We start from the raw sequence: 25,333 nt of genomic DNA on the forward strand, positions 1-25,333 counted from the left end.
ATATATATATATATATATATATATATATATATGACAGGATCTAAATTATACACGAGCCTCTAATGAAACTTCAATTAGTAAAATAATAAAATAAAATAGAGACAAACAGTCATATATTCATTGCTTGATTGATTGATTTATTGATTGATTGATTGATTGGATTTACGTCGCGTGCGCCCAGAAGGGCATGTGCAACGGGTTTATTCCCGCACAGCGGGATGCTAACTGTTCCTGGGGGAAGGAATTAGTGCCACATCCCCCAGGCGTTTATGTGCTCAAGGAGCACTGCTAATTTAGCTGTCAGGTCATAGGACTATATATCTCTAACGACATGAATGAAGGGCTTTCATGAGTGGGAATGGGCCCAACACAATTTCAGTCCGTATTTTCTGTACTATGTGTCGACCCAAGCAGTATGTAACGACCGTTGCGATTGGTCGCAACGATGACGTCACATCGGGACACCTAGCTTTAGGCGGGTGGAAATTGTTACACATCTCCGCCGTTATACGATGTCCGAGAGAGGCAAGAACGCAACGAACTCGGGAAGCCAGCCATGGATGTCGTGTACTCCCAAGAACGCCAGCCCGTACTTAGTCAAATTTAGTCTAGTTGTACTAATGGACAATAAAAAATGCCAATAATGTGTTAGCCAACTGTGCAATTGGGTCCAATCAAAACAAGTTGTAAAATTTTCCTACGTCCTAACAATCGTAAAAATTCTAATACATAGTGTACGTTGTAGATGCCCATCAAATTTTTAATAACTAATATGTCTGAGAGACATATAAAAAGTTTGGCCTCTGTTAGGTCATAAAAGGTTTGCATTTTGAACTGGTGGATTGACGGATCAAGTTAGTGTACATAAGAGTTTTATCGAAACGGGATACCAAGCCAAAATGGTTCCCTCAATAAGAGGCAGTATTGGTAACCCTTAGAAGGTTTTTGTTTTAGCAGAAATTCTCCGTTTTTCTTCTGATTCTTTACATTTCTCCACAGTTCCTCTCAGGTAATTTCGGGGAAATGTTAGCTGTGTAGCGTAAAATTGCAGTTAGCTACTTCTACTAGCTGTTGGAATGGGTAGTTGTTGTAGGCCTCTTGATAGAATTGTGTAAGGATTCTGAAACCATAGTGCCACTCGCTATTCATTTAGTTTTGCTTTTAGTTATGTTAGGTGTTTCATGTGAGCGTTGCACGCTTATTTGTGTCCGACTGAGGCAAGGGAGGTAGTGACCAGGAAAGTAGGTGACCATCTGCAGGCAGGCAGGAGTCCGTTCATTCCAGGGTACTGGTCTAAATGGATGTACTTGCACGAATTTTGAGTTTTGGTTCTTGTGTCTGAAATTGTTCTAAAGATGAGCTAGATTACATTGGGTGGAAAACTCGGTGCTGCTTTAGGGTTAGTATGGTCTGTATCACAGAATTTTTAGGCCGCATTCTTACTTTGGTTGTCTTTCATGTTAGGGCTAAGAAGAGAGCAGAGAAGATTTTTTTAAAAAAAATATTATTTTTATTTATTTGTTAAGGATATATTTGGGATTTAAGAACACAGGAACCATTGCTGAGTGCTGAGGTCCCTAGGGACGTATAAAAAGCGCCCGTCTGTCTATGTATATTTATCTGGTTTTAGAGAGTATTTGGGTGGGTTATGTATATATTCAGATTATTATTTTTGAGCTAGAGGGACACCTTTGCTGAGTACTCAGGTCCCCCAGGACCTGTCAAAGGTGCCCATCTGCTAGTGGAAATTTATTTTTAAGTGAGGTCGGGTTGTTTATTTTATGATTTTAGGGTGTTTTATATTTCTTCCTTTAGCTTGGATGTGTCTGGGAATTTAAGTATGTTTTGGAAGGTCATATTTATGTTGGGGTTGTTATTTTTAAGTAAATGTGGTTAAGTGGTAAGGGATCCAATTTTGTTTTGAACTTGGGTCCTAGATGTTTGCCAAAACTTCCTGCTAATTTTGTTTTTCCGGTTACGATGCGATTGATAATTTTTTGATCCAAGCTGTTCACTTTGGGTGGTTTGATGGACCTATAGGTTTCTTTTATAATGGAGTAGAGTATCCTGCCTTTGGTAGTGGAGTTCCAGTGCTCCTGCCATTTCTGGTTAATATAGTTTCTTGTTATGCTTTGGGCTTCTGTTATGCTATATCTAAGTGGGGCAGGGTTAGGGTTCCCTAACCGGTCTTTTGCGACTTTGTCGGCTAGCTCATTATCAGGGATTCCTATATGCGAAGGTATCCACATGAATTCAACTATCTGATCCGCTGTGGATAATTCCATAGGCATATAAAAAGCTCTAGCCAAGAATTGTTGTCTTGATTTGGTGTTGTGAGATTTGATGGATTCTATTACACTAAGTGAGTCACTGATGATAACTGCTTTTGGAACTTTTTGCTTTTGAATCCATTTTAATGATTCTATTATTGCCCAGAACTCTGTGGTGAAAGTTGAGCAGTGGTCTGGTAATCTGGATCCCATTTGTAAGTTGAATTCGTGAATAACCACTGCAGCTGCTATTCTGGGGGTTTTGGTTGTTTTGGATCCGTCAGTGAAAATTTTTACGAAGCCAGAGTACGTGTCTTGTATTTCCATTGCTACGATGGTTCTGAGGTTAGATTCTTGTTCCAAAATGTTTCCATGGTGACTCTAGTGTTGATCCTAGGGATAGTGTTTGTCCAAGGGGCGGGGTCAGGGAAGTGAGTGTACTCTTCTTGTAGAGTAAGTGTTGGCAGCTTTTCCCTGAGTTCTAGGATTTGTTTTCCACCGGGTGGGTTAGGAACTAATTTGCATTTAAACGGTTTGTTGCATTTGCTAATGGTAACTTTTGTAGCATGCGAGTCGGGGTGATTTGTTAATCGATTGGAGTATCGGAGGAGCATTTCCTGTCTTTTTTTTTCAATGGCAGTTCACCAGTGAGGCCTTGAAGTTCATCTAATGATGTCGATGATAGAATGCCAGTGCAAACAGATAATGCTTTCCTTTGGATGGTATCCAGTTTGTTCAGTAATGTTTGTTTCGCTGAGTTGCAAACTTGGCATCCATAATCTAGCTTGGACCTTATAAGTGATCTATAGATGGTTAATAGGGTTTCTTGATTGGATCCCTGAGTTGTCCCTGTAAGATTTCTTAAGAGATTAATATCTTTCTTGCAATTTTGCATTAATTGTTCAATCTGGTGTTTCCAAGAGAGATGCTTATCGAAGAACATACCTCGGAATTGTACTACCTTAGCATATTTGATTAACTGGTTTTGAATATAGAAGTTGGGGTAAATTATCTGGTTATTCCGTTTAGGGGAGAAGATTATTGCTATCGTTTTTTCATTCGAGATCTTTAAACCCCATTTATCCGTTATCTAAACTTTTCCGGATTTCTTTGACTACTTGATTGCTAGCAGGGTTTCCTGCCCTCCAGATACCGCTGTCATCAGCGAATTGGGAAATGTTAACCCGTTTTGTCGCTAGGTTGAGGTCAAGGTCATTAATCATGATGTTAAATAGCGTAGGACTGAGTACACTCCCGTGTGGGGTATCGTTTTCAAGGGCGTATTCTTTTGAGGTGGTGTTTCCAACTCTGGCGATTATTCTGCGACCTGTTAGGACGTTTTCGATCCAGTTAAACGTGCGTCCAGTAATTCCGAAGTGGTTGAGTTTTGCAATCAATCCTTTGGTCCAGACAAGGTCAAACGCTTTTTCACGGTCAAGGAAGCCTGCTATAAGTTGTCTGTTTGATTTTCTTTTGGAGTTGAAAGCAAGTCGTCTGTGGTAGAGCGCCTGTTACGGAAGCCACATTGGTTTTTTGATAGGAGTTTGTTACTTTCTAGGTGGTGTTTTAATCTGTTGGCTAGGATTGTTTTCATAATTTTACATATGTTATTAGTGAGGGAGATGGGACGATACGAAAATATTATTAGGGTCTTTACCTGGTTTAGGGACTGCGATGACAGTTGCTTGTTTCCAGCTGAGTGGTAGTTTTCCACTTCGCCAAATTTCATTGAGCAGTTTTATAATGGTTATTGTAATGTTGTTTGGAAGATTTTTGTATATGATATATCCAATTTGATCTTTCTCAGGTGAGGTTTCTTTTTTAGACCCTAGCACTATTTTCCATTTGTATAGGGTGATTTCGGAATTTAAATCTGAGTTCTTGAACCCTAGGTCTTTAAAGAGGTTTGGAAGTGTGGTTTTAGCTTTCTGTCTGTGTTCTTGGAAGTTCCTGGTGTGATTGGTATTACTGCTCATGGCCGAGAAATGGTTAACAAGTAGGTCAGCTTTGACATGGTTGGTTGTAGCATTTTTCAGCTTAGGTGTTAAGTTGATAGCTTTCCCCCGGATAGATTTTATTTTATCCCATACTTGTTTAGAGTTAGATTTGAGGTTCAATTTGGAGCAGAAGCGTTGCCATGTTTTTCCTTTGGCTAGTTTTATGATCCCTTTAAGGTGTTTTTCTTTGTCTTTATATTGGATGAAATCTATTGAGTCTCTTGTTCGCTTATATAGGTCAAGTGCTTTTTTTTATCTCTATGTGCTTCTTAACATTGATCATCCCACCATGGTACTAATTGTTTAGTTTGAGTGTTTGTTTTTTGGGGAATATTTAGGGTAGCTGCATTAAGTATAGTATTAATTACATTGTCATGGAATATTGTTATATCTGGGTCATCGAGCTCTTTGGTATTAATAGAGTCTAGTATGTTTCTAAAGTTATCCCAATCAGCTTTATCATATCTCCATTTGGGTGGGGCGTCATGGGGTTTGTGCTGAACTGATATTTAGAGGGAGATTAGAATGGGGAAATGGTCACTACCTAATGTGTTATCTTGATCAACCCACCAGTTTGTAAGTTGGGCTAGTCTGGGTGCGCATATAGTAAGATCGATAGCCGAGAGGGAGCCATCCTCAGGATTAAGTCGAGTTTTAGACCTATCATTGAGTATGGTTAGGGTTGATTCAGCAATCCATTCTTCAATTAATTTTCCTCTTTTATCCCTTCTACTTTCTTCCCATAGTTCATTGTGAGCATTGAAGTCGCCACAAATGATTTGGTTTCCATATTGGTTAGTGGAGATTTGTCGATAAGATTCTAAGTTGACTGAGTTGTCATTCCCCCTGGGTCATATATATTAGTTATTATTATATTATTCAATCCAATGTTGACTAATACAGTTTGAAGTTCAATTTTGTTATTTATGTCTGTTGGCATTGGGATCGCTAATGTTTCAGAGTAGAGCAGGGAATCAATTAGAAATATTGCAAGTCCTCCTCCCTTTTTCTCATTGCTAGGACTTTTGAATATATCTGGTGAGTATCCGGAAGTTTTGGGTATAATTTTCGGATTCTCTGGTAAGTGTTTTTCCTGGAGGCAGATTATGTCAGGTTTATTGATTGCATTAATGATTTTGTGCATTAGTTCAGGTAGGTTTTTGGATAGGCCCCTGCGATTCCATTGCCAGAAAATAAGGTTCTTTTTAGTTGTGCTATCCATTGAGATTGGTGGTGGTTGTGGTTATGAAGGTGGTCTGAGGAGTAATTGTGAGTTTAGCATGATAATGTTTGGTAACACATGCGTTTATGAGTTATATTATGCTTTCTAATGTGGGGGGGGGGGTCTGATGCTGTTAGATTTAATTATCTCTTTGAACAGTTCAATCCACATCTGCCATGTCATGACGTTTTGATAACTTTGGTGGGGGGTGTATGACTGGGGTTTTGTTGTTGTTGTATTGTGATGCCTTTTATGTTTTCCTGATTGCATTCCTGCTGATTTGGTTTCAGATTTAGGTACAGTTTGGGGCGGATTAGTTTTTTGTGGAGGATGATTTTGTTTTGTTGTGATTGGAGCTGAGAGGTTAGGTGACTTCCTTTGTTCCAGTCTGAAAGAAGTTGTGTTGCTGTTATAAATTGTTTTGTTTTTTTTTGCTGCCTGATATGTAAAATGTTTGGCATTCATGAAGTCAATTATTTGATTTTCTTTGATAGTATAGAGGCATTCAGATGCTCTGGGTGGTGTGGTTCTCTGCAGTTGGGGCATTTGATGATTCTCTTTTTACATGCCTCTCTATGTTGGCCCCCGCAGCGGCCGTATCTATATCTCTATCGACATTTGTCGGCGTAGTGTTCCCAATGTTGACAGTTGGTGCAGAATCGGGGTTTGTTGACTTACTTCTAAGGAACCTAATTTTATCAAGGTTGCAATTTTTTCGTTTGATACTATAACTGTGTTTTTTTGTGGGTAGTCCTTTACGATTTTTAAGTCGATATGCCTTTTCTATTTTTGCACCATTCTCACTGAGTTTTTTAAGCAGTGTTTGGTCATTTAGATCCTTATTATATCCTTTGAGGGTTAGTACTGATTTGAAGTTCGTATTTAGGAGTGGTTTGGTAGTTTTGTTGTCTGTTTTTGATTCAAAGGTTGTTTTTTTTGCTGTCAGGTTTATCAGGTTTATTTTGTATTTTGTGGTGCCTTACGCTTTTAACGCTAATGTGGCATATTATTTTCAGGTGCAGGAATTTTTCCACTTGGTTGAGCGTGCTGCAGTGAACGATTAGGTAGTCAGTTTTTTGTCTAATTAACCTAAATTGCCCATGGTTGCTCTGGAAAGGGCGCCTATAATGCTGTTGTTGCTTAGGTGGAGCAGTTGCTTGCCCCTACTGCTTATGTATAACGTATGTTCCAGTGAATGAAATCCCTTCCTGGTTGTTGCCTGGGGAAGAGGGTTTGTTAGTACTTGTATCCTGTTTCTCAGTTTGGGTTGTAGTGGTGGTGTTTGCTTTTTTTTCTCCATAGGAAGCTTTTCTTTACCAAAATAAGTTACTTGTTCCCTGTTGCTGTCTATAGTAGAAGGGTAGTTGGGTTTAGCGGGATTATTTTTAGGTGGTTGGCTGTTGTTTTGTTTACCTTGATTAATCCCCGAGGGGCCTGGGGATTGGCAGTTGTGGATTGTTTCTTTTTTTGGTTTATTCTTTGAGACATCCTGTTTTGGATTTTGCTGTGTTGAGTATGGAGGGGCGGGTAGTAGTTTGCTGTGTAGTTGTAGTTGGAGCTGTTACGTCTAGATGCTGAATCGTTTACGTTAGGTTGGTTTAACCGTGGTTTGGGTGGAGTAATAGTAGTTTTTGGTTCTTTGCTTATCAGGATGCCAACTGGTGTTTTGGATTGGGGAATTGCAAGTAGTTTGTATGTTGGTAGTGTTGTTTTGACATCTAAGTGTTGGTCCAGTGGGGGGTTGGGTTGTCATTATGTGTTCCATGTATAGTGTGGGTATTGTGTCTTCTAATGCCTCATATTCGTATGTTTGATCAGGGTTCTTGAAGTCTATATGTGAGGTTGGGTCAAGGTCGTTTATTGATGCGATTAACAGATTGTGTGGGGAGCTGGTAGTGAATGTTAGATTTTTTGTTGAATTTGTTTTATTGAAGGGCTCAAGCTATTGTCTAGTTTTCCTTTTTGCATGGGGAATAGATTTCCATTTGGTTGGTGAGTGACATTTTTCTGATATTGTTAAGTTGTCTATCTTGGTTTTTTTCTGGCGTTGAGCGCCATTTTGTTTGTATACTTGTTTTGAGCCATATTGTCTAGTTGTTTGACTAATTGGGAATAATGATTTGTTACTATTAAGTTGAGACCTTTCTTTTGTTAATTCCTTAGGTTTGGAAATTTATAGTTTTAGGTTTAGTTAACTTTGTGTATAGATTGATTTCAGATGATGGTTTTTATTGTAAATTTTGGTTTTATGGTATTGTCTTATTTAATTTCCTATGTAAGTTGGATTGCTTATTAATACTGTAGTAAGGTAGAGCTATCAGTTATATGCTGTAGGTATTGATTGAATTTTGTTTATTTAATAAGATTTTAACTCTTAATTAAGTAACTTATTTTTGCTTAGTGGAGATGAGAAAAGTGGACTTGTTTTACTTGTTTTAGGATAATGGCGCCAATAGAATAAGATTGTTATTGTTAATTGAGATTTGATGTGATGTGATTTTGATTTTTAACGTAGCTTAAACAATTTTTCAGTCATATCGCTACGATGTCTGCAATGTGGCAGTTTATAGTGATGTCTAGCACTGGGGCATCATGTCGCAGACATGTAGCATGATGTCCCACCCAGTCACATTATCCTCACACCGGGCCGACCAGTCCTAACACTAACCTCTTAATGCTGAGCGCCATGCGAAGCAGCTGTTAGTACCATTTTTGTAAGTCTTTGGTATGACTCGGCCAGGGATCGAACCCACGACCAACCGCATCCGAGGCGGACGCTCTAACCACTAGGCCACCGGAGCGGTATGTTAATTGAGAGAAAATAGAAAGATATAAGGGTAGTGTTAACAGTAATGAGTTTAAATAATTCAAAACAGCACAGAGAATGCAATTGCCCGCAGGCTTAAATTATATTACTATATTACGATCTTACTGCGTGTTCCCATCGTTCCTTTGTTCGAGAATACCCTTGTTCTGTGCACTTTCTTTGTTCACGGCTTGGAGGGCTGCAATTCTTTTCCTCTTCTTAGTATTATTTCTTTGTTCTTGTTTTCCTGTTCCTTTGTTCTGTGGTAATTGGTGATGGTGGTGGCCGCACTCAGTAGAACTTTTTAACATTATACACCAAGCCGGTTTTACACAGTAAACAAATCAAGCAAATTCAGAGATAGTTTTCAAACTTGACGTTATGGGAATGACGTCACTAAAATAACCAACGGTAGTTTACATATGATCGTTTGTCATTCTATGTAATTCTGAATATGTTTAAAGAATATTGAAAAATCGTCAAAAAACCTTACACAATTCTCTCTCGGCAACATGGTGTACTATTCCGTAACAGAACTGTATCCATTTGTGAAGTAACTGCCACAAAATTTGCAAAAATATCAGATCTAAAATATACGTTTGTTCGCTGTGACGCTATGACGTCATCGAACAGTCATACATATAATTATATTGTTATAAAGGATATACAATATATCAATTTAAATTATACAACTTTATATAGTGCATTGACATTAAGTCCATTAGGACACAAAGTATCTAACTTATGAATCCAATAAGTTTCTTTTATGAGTCTATTCATGTCACCATGCACAATAGACCACACATCGTTTTGAACTAGTCCAAACCACACTCACACTGGAGCAAAAGGCAGTCCATTTTTTCTGCCTATACCGCCCTCCTCTTAGTAGAAAAAACAATCTGGCTGACTCTGTCTTTTTGGAGCAGTTTCCGAATCTCCTGGAGTATGGAAATTCGATAGGTGGCAATCTGATTATTCTTGGAGATTTCAACTTTCACTTTGACTGTCCAGGAAACCCAAACACATCAAAACTCATAGATTCCATTAATGTTTTCAACCTCAAACAGTCAGTTAACCAACCCACCCATAAACATGGTCACATTTTAGACTTAATTCTTCATAGACCTGATAATATTCTACGGTACTCCCTGGTATCCCATGACCTTGCATCAGATCACCTCTGCATTATATGCCATCTTGACGTATCAGTCCCTAACCCTCCACCTTTATCTGCTACTAAGAGAAACCTCTGTGTGATAAATAGAACCAAACTAATGCACGACATCCAAGCAAACCTAACAACTTGCTTACCTCCTACAGCAGAACAACTCGATAACTGCCTGCGTGCATTGCTCGACAAACATGCCCCAGCTACCAAGTGCAGAGTATCAATTCAAAAGTGTTCTCCATGGTATAGCAGTGTTAGGGACCAGCTTCGCACTGCTAAAAGAGACCGCCGTAAAGCTGAGAGGCTTTGGCTTTCCACCAGACTCACTATTCATAAGCAAATCTATGAAGCCGCTAAGAAGAATGTCACAAATATAGTCCATACAGCGAAATCAGCCCACTATACTACTGAGATTATGGAAAGTTCCAGCTGCAAAAAGCTCTTCGAGATTACTAACAAGCTAATGTCAAGGAACAAATCTACACCACTTCCAACTACCTTCTCTCCGGTCGACCTTCCGGACATGTTTGCAAATTTCTTCCGTGACAAAGTACAAACCATTAGAGATAAGCTTGACACCACAATTTCAATTGACTCGTCGTCACCATACAGCTGGGATACAGAATTTGAGCGGCAACCATTAGCAGCATTTGAACCTGTCTCTAAGGATTTCGTACGTACAATCCTGATGAAGAGTGCACCAAAGTCATGTGAACTTGATCCAATTCCAACATCACTGCTGCTTGAGTACTTAGATCCAGTATTGGCTTCACTAACTGCTGTTATTAATACCTCTCTCTCATCCGGGGAATTCCCGTCATTTTTCAAAACTACCATTGTGAAGGCTCTGCTGAAGAAACCAACACTAGACCATAACGATTTAAAGAACTACCGCTCAGTTTCTAATCTCCGATTCATATAAAAAAAAATCTTAGAAATGGTTGTTCTATCCCAGCTTGTATCTCATCTGAATTCAAACAGTCTTTTTAGCAATGTACAATCTGCATATCGCGCTTGCCACAGTACTGAAACTACTCTTCTAAAAGTAGTAAATGACATTCTCTCTGCGTTGGATAGCGGAACGATTACAGTCCTCACCCTTGATTTGTCTGCAGCATTTGACACAATAGACCATGATATATTACTTCACCGTCTCCAGTATGTATTTGGCATTCATGATACAGCCTTACTGTGGTTCAAGTCCTACTTGGTCAGCAGGACACAAATTCTATTTGCAAATGGAATACACTCCAGCCCAGTTGATCTATGTTGTGGTGTTCCACAGGGGTCTGTTCTTGGACCTCTTCTCTTCATTCTATACACTCAGTCGCTCTCAAGTGTCATAGATCATCATCCACTGTCTCACCAATTGTACGCTGATGACACCCAAATATACAAATCTAGCCACCCAACTGAAGTTGATGCTACCATCGAAGGTGTAGAGAGGTGCATTTCTAATGTGAAATCGTGGATGACACGTAACAAGTTGCAGACGAATGATAATAAAACTGAGGCCATTCTGATCACAACAGAAAGACTTTCTCATTCACATCCTTTACCTCAAACAATAAATATCAGCAAAACCAACATTAAATTCACACAATCAGTACTAAACCTAGGTGTTACTCTGGACAGTACTCTCACATTGCACCAACATGTCATAAACATATGCAAGGCTGCATATCTTGAGCTGAGACGCATCAGCTCAATTCGCAAATAATTTTCAGTTGATGCCACTAAAACACTTGTGTGTTCATTAGTACATTCAAGACTGGACTATTGTAACTCAGTTATGTCTGATTCATCTCAATATCTGCTCAAGAAACTTCAAAAAGTTCAAAACACAGCTGCTCGGATCATACCTACGATCAGGGCACACCTTCCCGCTGCTCTGTACCCTACACTGGCTATCCATTCGATCTAGAATCAAGCACAAAATTTGTTCTCTGCGTTACGTTTCACTGTCGGACTCTAGTCCAACATACCTATCCGACCTCACCGATGTGTACACACCAGCAAGAAACTTACGCTCCTCTTTTGACAATCGTATACTCATTATTCCCACTATGAAAACAAAGTCATATGGACAGCGTTCTTTTGCATACCAGGGCCCAGCAACGTGGAATGAATTGCCCACTGAACTTAGACACAAAGACACAGTGATCCCATTCAAGAGTGCTCTCAAAACTCACTTATTTCGATTGCAAGAAAAAACGTAAAGACCTAATCATGTTTCCAACCTTAGATATTCTCAACATGTTTTTTTTATAAATGTTTTCTAATTTCATGGTGTTTGTTTTTGTAATCATATCATTATATGTTTCTTATCTTATATGTGTTGTCTAATGTTGTGAAGCGCTTAGAGCTTCTAAAGATTAGGCACTATACAAAGTCCTCAATATTATTATTATTATTATTATTGGCATGAGATAAAACCAACAGCCAAGCACCTAAAAATAAACCCCCTAAGCCCAACTACCCTGTTACTATAGTCAGCAACAGGGAACAAGTAACTTATTTTGGTAAAGAAAAGCTTCCTATGGAGAAAAAAAACAAACAAACACCACCACTCCAACCCAAACCGGGAAACAGGATACAAGTACTAATAAACCCTCTTCCCCAGGCAACAACCAGGAAAGAAAACCAAGATTTCATTCACTGGAACATACGTTATACATAAGCAGTAGGGACAAGCAACTGCTCCACCTAAGCAACAACAGCATTATAGGCGCCCTTTCCAGAGCACACCATGGGCAATTTAGGTTAATTAGAACAAAAACTGACTACCTAATTGTTCATTGCAGTACGCTCAACCAAGTGGAAAAATTCCTGCAACTGGAAATCCTATGCCACATTAGCGTTAAAAGCGTAAGGCACCACAAAATACAAAATAAACCTGATAAACCTGACAGCAAAAAAAGACAAACCTTTGAACCAAAAACAGACAACAAAACTACCAAACCACTCCTAAATACGAACTCCAAATCAGTACTAACCCTCAAAGGATATAATAAGGATCTAAATGACCAAACACTGCTTAAAAAACTCAATGAGAATGGTGCAAAAATAGAAAAGGCATATCGACTTAAAAATCGTAAAGGACTACCCACAAAAAAAACAGTTATAGTATCAAACGAAAAAATTGCAACCTTGATAAAATTAGGTTCCTTAGGAGTAAGACACAGACTAGAACCTTTTGTCAACAAACCCCGATTCTGCACCAACTGTCAACATTGGGGACACTACGCCAACAAATGTCGATACAGCTATAGATGGGGCCGTTGGGGGGGGGGGGGGGCAACATAGAGAGGCATGTAAAAAGAGAATTATCAAATGCCCCAACTGCAGTGAACCACACCACCCCAGAGCATCTGAATGCTTCTATACTATCAAAGAAAATCAAATAATTGACTTCATGAATGCCAAACATTTTACATATCAGGCAGCAAAAAAAACAAAACAATTTATAACAGCAACACAACTTCTTTCAGACTGGAACAAAGGAAGTCACCTAACCTCTCAGCTCCAATCACAACAAAACAAAATCATCCTCCACAAAAAACTAATCCGCCCCAAACTGTACCTAAATCTGAAACCAAATCAGCAGGAATGCAATCAGGAAAACATAAAAGGCATCACAATACAACAACAACAAAACCCCAGTCATACACCCCCCACCAAAGTTATCAAAACGTCATGACATGGCAGATGTGGATTGAACTGTTCAAAGAGATAATTAAATCTAACAGCATCAGACCCCCCCCCCCCCCACATTAGAAAGCATAATATAACTCATAAACGCATGTGTTACCAAACATTATCATGCTAAACTCACAATTACTCCTCAGACCACCTTCATAACCACAACCACCACCAATCTCAATGGATAGCACAACTAAAAAGAACCTTATTTTCTGGCAATGGAATCGCAGGGGCCTATCCAAAAACCTACCTGAACTAATGCACAAAATCATTAATGTAATCAATAAACCTGACATAATCTGCCTCCAGGAAACACACTTACTAGACAATCCGAAACATGTACCCAAAATCTCCGGATACTCACCAGGCATATTCAAAAGTCGTAGCAATGAGAAAAAGGGAGGAGGACTTGCAATATTTATAATTGATTCCCTGCCCTACTCTGAAACATTAACGATCGCAATGCCAATAGACATTAAAAAAAAAAACAAAATTGAAATTCAAACTGTATTAGTCAACATTGGATTGAATAATATAATAATAACTAATATATATGACCCAGGGGGAATGACAACTCAGTCAACTTAGAATCTTATCGACAAATCTCCACTAACCAATATGGAAACCAAATCATTTGTGGCGACTTCAATGCTCACAATGAACTATGGGAAGAAAGTAGAAGGGATAAAAGAGGAAAATTAATTGAAGAATGGATTGCTGAATCAACCCTAACCATACTCAATGATAGGTCTAAAACTCGACTTAATCCTGAGGATGGCTCCCTCTCGGCTATCGATCTTACTATATGCGCACCCAGACTAGCCCAACTTACAAACTGGTGGGTTGATCAAGATAACACATTAGGTAGTGACCATTTCCCCATTCTAATCTCCCTCTAAATATCAGTTCAGCACAAACCCCATGACGCCCCACCCAAATGGAGATATGATAAAGCTGATTGGGATAACTTTAGAAACATACTAGACACTATTAATACCAAAGAGCTCGATGACCCAGATATAACAATATTCCATGACAATGTAATTAATACTATACTTAATGCAGCTACCCTAAATATTCCCCAAAAAACAAACACTCAAACTAAACAATTAGTACCATGGTGGGATGATCAATGTTAAGAAGCACATAGAGATAAAAAAGAAAAGCACTTGACCAATATAAGCGAACAAGAGACTCAATAGATTTCATCCAATATAAAGACAAAGAAAAACACCTTAAAGGGATCATAAAACTAGCCAAAGGAAAAACATGGCAACGCTTCTGCTCCAAATTGAACCTCAAATCTAACTCTAAACAAGTATGGGATAAAATAAAATCTATCCGGGGGAAAGCTATCAACTTAATACCTAAGCTGAAAAATGCTACAACCAACCATGTCAAAGCTGACCTACTTGCTAACCATTTCTCGGCCATGAGCAGTAGTACCAGTCACACTAGTAACTTCCAAGAACACAGACAGAAAGCTAAAACCACACTTCCTAACCTCTTTAAAGACCTAGGGTTCAAGAACTCAGATTTAAATTCCGAAATCACCCTATACAAATGGAAAATAGCGCTAGGGTCTAAAAAAGAAACTTCACCTGAGAAAGATCAAATTGGATATATCTTCCAAGCAACATTGCAATAACCATTATAAAACTGCTCAATGAAATTTGGCGAAGTGGAAAACTACCACTCAGCTGGAAACAAGCAACTGTCATCCCAGTCCCTAAACCAGGTAAAGACCCTAATAATATTTTCGTATCGTCCCATCTTCCTCACTAATAACATATGTAAAATTATGAAAACAATCCTAGCCAACAGATTAAAACACCACCTAGAAAGTAACAAACTCATATCAGAAAACCAATGTGGCTTCCGTAACAGGCGCTCTACCACAGATCAACTTTTACGACTTGCTTTCAACTCCGAAAGAAAATCAGACAGACAACTTATAGCAGTCTTCCTTGACCGTGAAAAAGCGTTTGATCTTGTCTGGACCAAAGGATTGATTGCAAAACTCAACCACTTCGGAATTACTGGACGCATGTTTAACTGGATCGAAAACATCCTAACAGGTCGCAGAATAATCGCCAGAGTTGGAAACACCACCTCAAAAGAATACCCCCTTGAAAACGGTACCCCACAAGGGTGTGTACTCAGTCCTACGCTATTTAACATCATGATTAATGACCTTGATCTCAACCTAGCGACAAAACGGGTTAACATTTCCCAGTTCGCTGATGACAGCGGTATCTGGAGGGCAGGAAACCCTGCTAGCAATCAAGTAGTCAAAGAAATCCGGAAAAGTTTAGATAACGGATAAATGGGGTTTTAAGATCTCGCATGAAAAAACGATAGCAATAATCTTCTCCCCTAAACGGAATAACCAGATAATTTACCCCAACTTCTATATTCAAAACCAGTTAATCAAATATGCTAAGGTAGTACAATTCCGAGGTATGTTCTTCGATAAGCATCTCTCTTGGAAACACCAGATTGAACAATTAATGCAAAATTGCAAGAAAGATATTAATCTCTTAAGAAATCTTACAGGGACAACTCAGGGATCCAATCAAGAAAACCTATTAACCATCTATAGATCACTTATAAGGTCCAAGCTAGATTATGGATGCCAAGTTTGCAACTCAGCGAAACAAACATTACTGAACAAACTGGATACCATCCAAAGGAAAGCATTATCTGTTTGCACTGGCATTCTATCATCGACATCATTAGACGAACTTCAAGGCCTCACTGGTGAACTGCCATTGAAAAAAAAAAGACAGGAAATACTCCTCCGATACTCCAATCGATTAACAAATCACCCCGACTCCATGCTACAAAAGTAACCATTAGCAAATGCAACAACCCGTTTAGCCGCAAACTAGTTCCTAACCCACCGGGTGGCAAACAAATCCTAGAACTCAGGGAAAAGCTGCCAACACTTGCTCTACAAGAAGAATACACTCACTCCCCCTGATCCCGCCCCTTGGACAAGCCCTATCCCTAAGATCAACACTAGAGTCACCAATTATGGAAACAAATCGGAACAAGAATCTAACCTCAAAACCATCATAGCAATGGAAATACAAGACACGTACTCTGGCTTCGTAAAAATTTTCACTGACGGATCCAAAACAACCAAAACCCCCAGAACAGCAGCAGCAGTGGTTATTCACGAATTCAACATACAAATGGGATCCATATTACCAGACCACTGCTCAACTTTCACCACAGAGTTATGGGCAATAATAGAATCATTAAAATGGATTAAAGAGCAAAAAGTTCAAAAAAGCAGTTATCATCAGTGACTCACTTAGTGTAATAGAATCCATCAAATCTCACAGCACCAAAGTAAGAGAACAGTTCTTGGCTAGAGCTTTTTTTTTCCTAAAGGAATTATCCACAGCGGATCAGATAGTTGAATTCATGTGGATACCTTCGCATATAGGAATCCCTGATAATGAGCTAGCCGACAAAGTCGCAAAAGACCGGTTAGGGAACCCTAACCCTGCCCCACTCAGATATAGCATAACAGAAGCCCAAAGCATAACAAGAAACTATATTAACCAGAAATGGCAGGAGCACTGGAACTCCACTACCAAAGGCAGGATACTCTACTCCATTATAAAAGAAACCTATAGGTCCATCAAACCACCCAAAGTGAACAGCTTGGATCAAAAAATTATCAATCACATCGTAACCGGAAAAACAAAATTAGCAGGAAGTTTTGGCAAACATCTAGGACCCAAGTTCAAAACAAAATTGGATCCCTTACCACTTAACCACATTTCCTTAAAAATAACAACCCCAACATAAATATGACCTTCCAAAACATACTTAAATTCCCAGACACATCCAAGCTAAAGGAAGAAATATAAAACACCCTAAAATCATAAAATAAACAACCCGACCTCACTTAAAAATAAATTTCCACTAGCAGATGGGCACCTTTGACAGGTCCTGGGGGATCTGAGTACTCAGCAAAGGTGTCCCTCTAGCTCAAAAATAACAATCTGTAAAACATACATAACCCACCCAAATACTCTCTAAAACCAGATAAATATACATAGACAGACGGACGCTTTTTATACGTCCCTAGGGACCTCAGCACTCAGCAAAGGTTTCTGTGTTCTTAAATCCCAAATATATCCTTAACAAATAAACAAAAATAATATTTTTAAAAAAAAAATCTTCTCTGCTCTCTTCTTAGCCCTAACATGAAAGACAACCAAAGTAAGAATGCGGCCTAATTCTGTGATACAGACCATACTAACACTAAAGCAGCACCGAGTTTTCCACCCAATGTAATCTAGCTCATCTTTAGAACAATTTCAGACACAAGAACCAAAACTCAAAATTCGTGCAAGTACATCCATTTAGACCAGTACCCTGGAATGAGCGGACTCCTGCCTTCAGATAGTTGCCTGCCTTCCTGGTCACTACCTCCTTTGCCACAGTCGGACACAAAAAGCGTGCATGAAACACCTAATATAAATAAAAGCAAAAATAAATGAATACCGAGTGGCACTATGGTTTCAGAATCCTTACACAATTCTATCAAGAGGCCTACAAGAACTACCCAGTCCAGCAGCTAGTAGAAGTAGCTAACTACAATTTTACGCTACACAGCTACCATTTCCCCGAAATTACCTGAGAGAAAAAAGAACTGTGGAGAAATGTATAAAAGCAGAAGAAAAACGGGGAACTTCTGCTAAAAAAGCCCTTCTAAGGGCTACCAATACTGCCTCATATCCAGAGAACCATGTGGGCTTGGTATCCCCCTTCGATAAAACTATTATGTACACTGACTTGATCCGTCAATCCACCAGTTCAAAATGCAAACCTTTTATGACCTAACAGAGGCCAAACTTTTTATATGTCTCTCAGACATATTAGTTATTAAAAATTTGATGGGCATCTACAACGTACACTATGTATTAGAATTTTTACGATTGTTAGGACGTAGGAAAATTTTACAACTTGTTTTGATTTGACCCAATTGCACAGTTGGCTAACACATTATTGGCATTTTTATTGTCCATTAGTACAACTAGATTAAATTTGACTAAGTACGGGCTGACGTTCTTGGGAGTGCACAACATCCATGGCTGGCTTGCGGAGTTCCTTGCCCTCTTGCCTCTCTCGGACATCGTATAACGGCGGAGATATGTAACAATTTCCACCCGCCTAAAGCTAGGTGTCCCGATGTGACGTCATCGTTGCGACCAATCGCAACGGTCATTACATACTGCTTGGGTCGACACATAGTACAGAAAATACGGACTGAAATCAACTCATTGTTAACATGAGTGTGTGTTGGGCCCATTCCCACTCATGAAATCCCTTCATTCAGATCGTTAGAGACATATAATCCTACGCCCTGACGGCTAAGTTGGCAGTGCTCCTTGAGCACATAAATGCCTGGAGGGTGTGGCACTAATTCCTTGCCCCAGGAACATTTAGAATCCCTCTGTGTGGGAATAAACCCATCGCACATGCCCTTCTGGGCGCACGCGACGTAAATCCAATCAATCAATCAATCAATGAAAGAAAAATCTAGTAGAGAGTCATTATTGGTTTTAAAGTGTGTTCAAATATTAGAGGAAAACTGAGGATCTCTATATTTTTTAAAATGTGAAATCGATGATTATTCATTCAGTAAAAGTTTAATAAATCTGTTTGGTTCAGATTTTTAGATGACATATTTATGATCTGGAACCATTCAACTGAAGAACTGAGAAAAAAATTATTGATCGAATATATCATTTTCACCCGACGATTAAATTTACTTATACTGCATCTAGTACTTATGTTTCATTTTTAAATGTAAATGTAATAAAAATATTGATAACACTATTTCTACAAATATTCATATCAAGGAAACTAATATCCTCCAATATGAGGAATATTCTTCATGTCATCCCATGTCATGTAAAAACGGTATGCCATATAGCCAGGCCAAAAGATACCGACGCATTATTTCAGATGATTATCAATTACAAAATTCGTTGAATAAATTACAAACATATTTCCAAAATAGAAATTATCCTACACATATAATTGATTCTGCGCTGAACAAAGCCCTTAATCTTACTCAATATGAGGCTTTAAACATAGCAGAATGTAAAATAGAGACAGATGTACTTCATTTCACAATACAATATAATCCTTCATTACCTAATATAGGTCGTATAATTAATAAATATTATAGTGTCCTAAATTTATCCAATAAAACCAGCGTAAAATCACTTTACAAAATTAAACCAATTTTCGCTTATAGAAGTCCTAAGAATTTGCAAGATTTTTTAATTAGAACTAAACGGACAGAAAATAAAAAAGACACTTTTCGTCATCTAAATGTAACAGACACCGGTGCTCTCAATGTGCACACATAAGAGAAAGTACTTCTTTCAGTAGCGCTAATACAAAAGAGGTATTTTCTCTAAGTGATAACACTAACTGCATATCACCTGATGTGATTTATTTGATAACCTGTAAAAAAAAATCTAGCATGCAATATGTTGGACAAACACTTCAACAAGTTTCTAAGAGAATGAATAATCATCGCTTTTATATAAAAAATTATAAAGATCCTCGGTTTATATATATATATATATATATATATATATATATATATAGCAGTGAGTCTTTAAAAAAAATATCCCTTGTCAGAAGGAATAAGATCGGCTGAGGTGAACTAACAATTGATAACACGCAATATCAATTGGCTTAAAAGTTATTGACACGTTTGTTTATTTTGAAATATACTGGAGATTGTAGAGGTTAATAGTTCATATCTATTAAGATAGCGTACCTAAAGAGATTGTTTACATGAAATATATATATATATATATATATATATATATATATATATATATATATATAGAGAGAGAGAGAGAGAGAGAGAGAGAGAGAGAGAGAATAATGTCCAGTTTTTGCCAGCCTTGTGGAGCGAAAGCTGTACATTATTCAACGAGTTTCATAAATTTTCATATCTTTTTATCACATAGTTTTTATTTCAATGGAAATTATTTAGACAGAAAGAAGAATGAATAAGTTCGTACATTCTGACAGACGGTGCACATTACATTGGTTGTGCATAAAATATACTGCTAAACAAAAGTTGAACTAGTAAAAGTAGATTGTAGTTTTTTTAACAACTATAAATCAAAGAAAAAGCTTCCATCCGAATAAACAGAACATTTTATAACGACAAAATCATTTTTCAAAACAGAATGAGCAATGCGATGTGAGGCCACATTGCTTGATACGATAAACATGTAGGTCTACAAACATAGTAGGGTATATGTATATCCTAAAATGTCACTTTTAGAACTAAACATTACATTGTTGCGATTTTCATGTGAAATAGGATTACTGGATGCAGAAATTCACATATTTACTGCAATGCATTTGTGGCCGGATATTTGTAGTATTTCATTTGGAACAACAGACTGTACAGAAGACGTAAACAAATTTCTGAGTCGGATTTGCATCCCATTTATACTGCGTAAATATGCAATGGCTGGATAAAGTTCTGTCAGTTGGGAGACCCGTTAATGTCCACATTCTTCAGTGAACAGAGGTGAGTTTATTTACTTCTGTAAGTTAACATTTAAACCACGCTTGTATATAGGGTGGAATCTATATCTGTTATAGATACACCGCCCCCTCAAGTCACCCCGTCACGCGCTATCAAATAAGCAATACACTTAGTTTAACTTAATTGTTGTTCTTGTCTTGTAGTTTTACATCTTTTTTCTTATGATGATATTGTTATTCATGAAACAATAAGTCCCTGTGGGGGTAACTTGTCTATATTCAGACAGCCGAGATAATTTTTCCTCAATTTCCTTTCGCGCCTTGAAAAATGGCAGCCAAAATGTTCATTCAAAACAAAACATTCCAGAAGGCGGGGTTAAACAAGTTAAATCAGTAAAGAGAAAACTGCACAATAATTTCGTGGGTTTACTTGGACCAATCAGAATCACATAAAGTGATATGTTCACATGTTATAAGATCAAAAATATTAAACTGCACACACAATAGGTAAAGTGTGGATTAGTGATTTTCAGAGTCTCGTCATTAGCCCTATCTTACGGCTACACATTACGATAGTAGCACATATAATGGTTTTCAATTCCGATGCGGCTGTTTTTCTTTCAGTAATATTAATTTAGAGCCCACATCGTGCGTTCCGCCTACCGCACGAGTCAATCTTGTTACCCGGAAATGGATATAAAATAGCTAAAAATGGAATGTGTGAAATCGCTGTCGAGAAAGGGCATCGATCATTGGAAGTTAAAATTAATACAACGCATGCATCCAATATTGTGGTAGCCAGCAAGATCATTAATTTTCCTCATTTATGTCGATTAGTTTTCAGTTGAAAATTAAAGCAAAAGCTGTAATTGCTCTCTGAAGATTTCAAGATACTAATAGAACCAAAAAGTTGTTATTGCCTGCTTTGTTTAGTCCTTATTGAAATCGTGTATACTTTACATTAATGTTTCCTGGAGATTTTCAAAGTGTGAAGAATGTTACTTAGATTCAATAGAAATCACCGTTAGAGCTTGAACAGAAAATAACATATTTGCCTAGTTCATCATCATAGCTTTTGCGTAGAATGGCTAAACAAACATCTGTGATACAGCCTGTTCCGGAAACAGAAACGTAGCTACCATATAGCAAGAGTATGCAAAGCATAGGGGCCCACGAATTATTTTCTTACACTAAAAATTAGACAGGTACCCGTCGGTAAGCTTTGCATAGGGTCTGCTTAAGGGCCCAAATAGCCTAGCTACGTACTGACCGAAAATGTTACTTTAACTAACAATTCCATTGATTGATAAAAAAAAGTAAATATTTCCAGAAAATGCAGTACCAGCTATGCTTAGACCTACACAGGATGTTGAAGTTTGTGCTTAGCGTAAGTAAAATATTCTTGGAACGGTTGATGTATGTATACAATAGTGGTTTACGACATCTCATTACAAAAGTGGCTACGCAGTGCCATCTAAACCTATGGTTCGGACATCGTAAAATGAATGCACGGTATTTACGAGCAGTTTAAGTCGAAATACATCTGTCTCACAGGGCGTTAATCGACACAGACACAAGTCAGTGGACACTGGCAGGGTATACATCCCGGTCGAGGTTCACCCACCAAAGGTGTGCACGAGTCATGTTATGTGTCTGAATTGTCATGGGCACAAATCCACCTCGTCTGAAATTACATGTATAACCAACTGTATTAGATTAGGTGGCTTAAGTGGTTAGAGTGACCGCCTCCGATGCAGAGGACGCGACTTCGAACCCCGACCGAGTCATACCAAAAGACTTATAAAGATGGTAATAGCAGCTGCTTCGCTTGACGTTCAGCATAATGTGGTTAGGATTAGGACTGGTTGGACTGGTGTCAGGATAATGTGACTGAGTGGGACATGATGCTACATGTCTGCGGAATGATGCCCAGTGCTAGACATAACTATAAACTGCCACACTGCAGGTATCGTAGGGATATGACTCAAATTGATAGAGCTACGTTAAAAATCCACTTAAACACATAACACTGTCAGAAATGTAGACAAAAGAGAGGATATTTATCAGACTCCAAAAGAGTTTTATCATGAATTTCCGCTGAATAATCATTATATTTTAATAAAATAACGATAAAAAGACTAATAATCCCTGCTTCTAACTGAATTAAACATGAGACACAATTTCATTCAAATTCTCTCTCTCTCGAGAGAGAGAGAGAGAGAGAGAGAGAGAGAGAGAGAGAGAGAGAGAGAGAGAGAGAGAATACGGGAAGTCTGTAGAACCTGGGACTTAGTAACGGTTAGCTTATACAGGTTCTATGGGATTTTAATACAGTGTTCGCAATACCAATGATACAAAGTTTCAATAGCTTGTCAAGATCATAAGGTGCATTTGTTTTTCTTATGAAGACGACACATGCTGAATTCTATTTAATGTTTTAATTGTCTTCATTTCTTCATTCCTATTACAAAATAACATTAATAAATGGGTCTTAAAACAGATTATTTCATTTTTAAATGTCAGAAGGCCGCTGTAACCCTCCCCCAGCTATTCTCTCTCACTTATCTGGTAAGCAGACTAATCCACGAATAATCATAGGGATAAGTTACGAATAAATGCCCCCCCCCCCCTCTCGCGTGGTGGATATTCGTCTGTGTCATGCTCTGAAGTCTCTAGACCTATAAATGATTGCAAAATATAGTCACAAAAACCAACGGAAAGGGGAAATACAGAACCGGAGGAAAGAAACAATTATATGTTCGATAGTAATCTAATTAGATCATAATAATGAATTAGATCAATATTAATGCATTTAATGTTTGAATTACCTATTGCTAGTTCCTCATTTCGTTTAGTTTATATTTCCCACTAGATTCAACATGCTGCGTGTAGACTGACCAAGTACTTAACTGTTGTAGTGTTCTACTTTCTTCTTTAAACCACCATTCATGTTTAAATTATAAGTGTGTTTTATAATCAATTAATCAATATGAATGCAAATAGAAGTTGAGAAAATAAAAAAGCAACTTATCATTTTTCAAAAGATATTGCGATTACTCGCATAAAGTGAAGAACAACATTTTATAGCGGACACACTGGTAAGGGTTGTGCACACTTCATTCATTCCATTATACACAGTTGTTTGTAATCAATCTTAACTGCGTTGGAAATGTAAGTAGGTGTACTTGTATGTTATATAAATAAAATATATGTATATTACTACGCTGAATCTTTGATATGCCACTCATTGTATACATTTTTCATTAAAAGGAGAAAACCTGAAATTTAGATAAAAATGAGAAAGTTTTACGATCTTTGAAGCAATAGAAAAATATGTCTGTGTATATATTTTAATATAATATCTCATTTCATATCGACTCCTGATTTTTTAACCTTTCAATGGGCTCGCAGACGAAATATAATAAGAAGTTAAAAGGTGGACAGATCAGACAGATCACATAGATTCATTTCAGTTTGTATAAATGTATCTTCTTTAAAGTGGGTAAAAGTACAGAAAGAGTTTTGTCCATTCCGTTGCTAGTGGTATTTGTGTGATTTTTTTTTTATCTATTTGCATTATTTTTGTATATAATACATTGTCAAAGCCATACGAGTTTATACAGCTTCTATTGTGTCCAATGACTAAATTGTGTGTGTATGTATGTATGTGTGTGTGTGTGTATATATATATATATATATATATATATATATATATATATATATATATATATATATATATATATGGTCTCAACGTACTTCATTTATTCTGCTTCAGTGATATTTTGCATCAGCTGAATACATCTATTTCACTTTTCTGAACTTGTTTTGTTACATTATGGATAATTTCCATGGTAGTATGTCAGAAGTCCAAACAAGTTGTTGTTGTATGCTAATAATATAGTTTTGTAGCCAGACTGGTTGGTTTGGTTATTGTGGGGTTTAATGGCAAGTTTTTCTGACATTTCCACATTGGTCGAGCTGCGATTCGAACTCATGCGGACAGAAGTGAGATGTGCGAGCACCTTAGATAACATGTCAACCAAGGGCCCATCGATAATCGAAGAGCAATAAAATCAGTAATAATATGAAAAATATGAAGTAATGTCGGATGATAATTTCCACAAAAATGCTATCACTGTTCAGAGCCTATTGAACACAGTGGCTATCATTTTTCATCAGCTCGTGTCACAATTTCACATGATCAATCGACAAGGCCTAATAAGTCATCCCGCCTCAATCACCACTAATTAAACGAACATGGTATTAATGGCAAAGCTGGTATCCTTCTCTCATAACTAGTGTCAGTGAGTCTCTGTTGCATGCGTTACTTTCTATCTATCCTTTATATCTTAACGAGTAGAGACATGTTCACCACAGGCATTTGTATAACAGAGCTCCATTAAGGTACCCGTTCTCGCTTACACTTAATGTATTACATGAATTATTACTTCCACCTTGCCAACCGATCTTACTTAGCACCTCGATATCTTTTTATCTATGATCGATAAAGTGGCCACCAGGCACCATCTGTTGCTTGGCGAGATTTTGTCTAGATAAATATATAAGAGTACAGACTTGTAAGGACTCAAAAATAGACTAAAATGTAGAGAACGTATAGAC

General features: G+C 37.8%; 1 protein-coding gene across 1 annotated transcript; it reads right to left on the bottom strand.

Moving 5' to 3' along the window:
* Positions 1–1,859: 1,859 nt before the first annotated feature.
* LOC149775878 (ribonuclease H1-like) lies at positions 1,860–2,597 on the bottom strand. The gene has a single exon (XM_089943531.1). It carries the CDS (start codon positions 2,595–2,597, stop codon positions 1,860–1,862), a length of 738 nt encoding a protein of 245 aa, XP_089799657.1.
* Positions 2,598–25,333: the final 22,736 nt, after the last annotated feature.

This window comes from Sinohyriopsis cumingii, chromosome 19, assembly GCF_028554795.1.
Source record: "Sinohyriopsis cumingii isolate HCF-2022 chromosome 19, ASM2855479v2, whole genome shotgun sequence".
NCBI lineage: Eukaryota > Metazoa > Mollusca > Bivalvia > Unionida > Unionidae > Sinohyriopsis > Sinohyriopsis cumingii.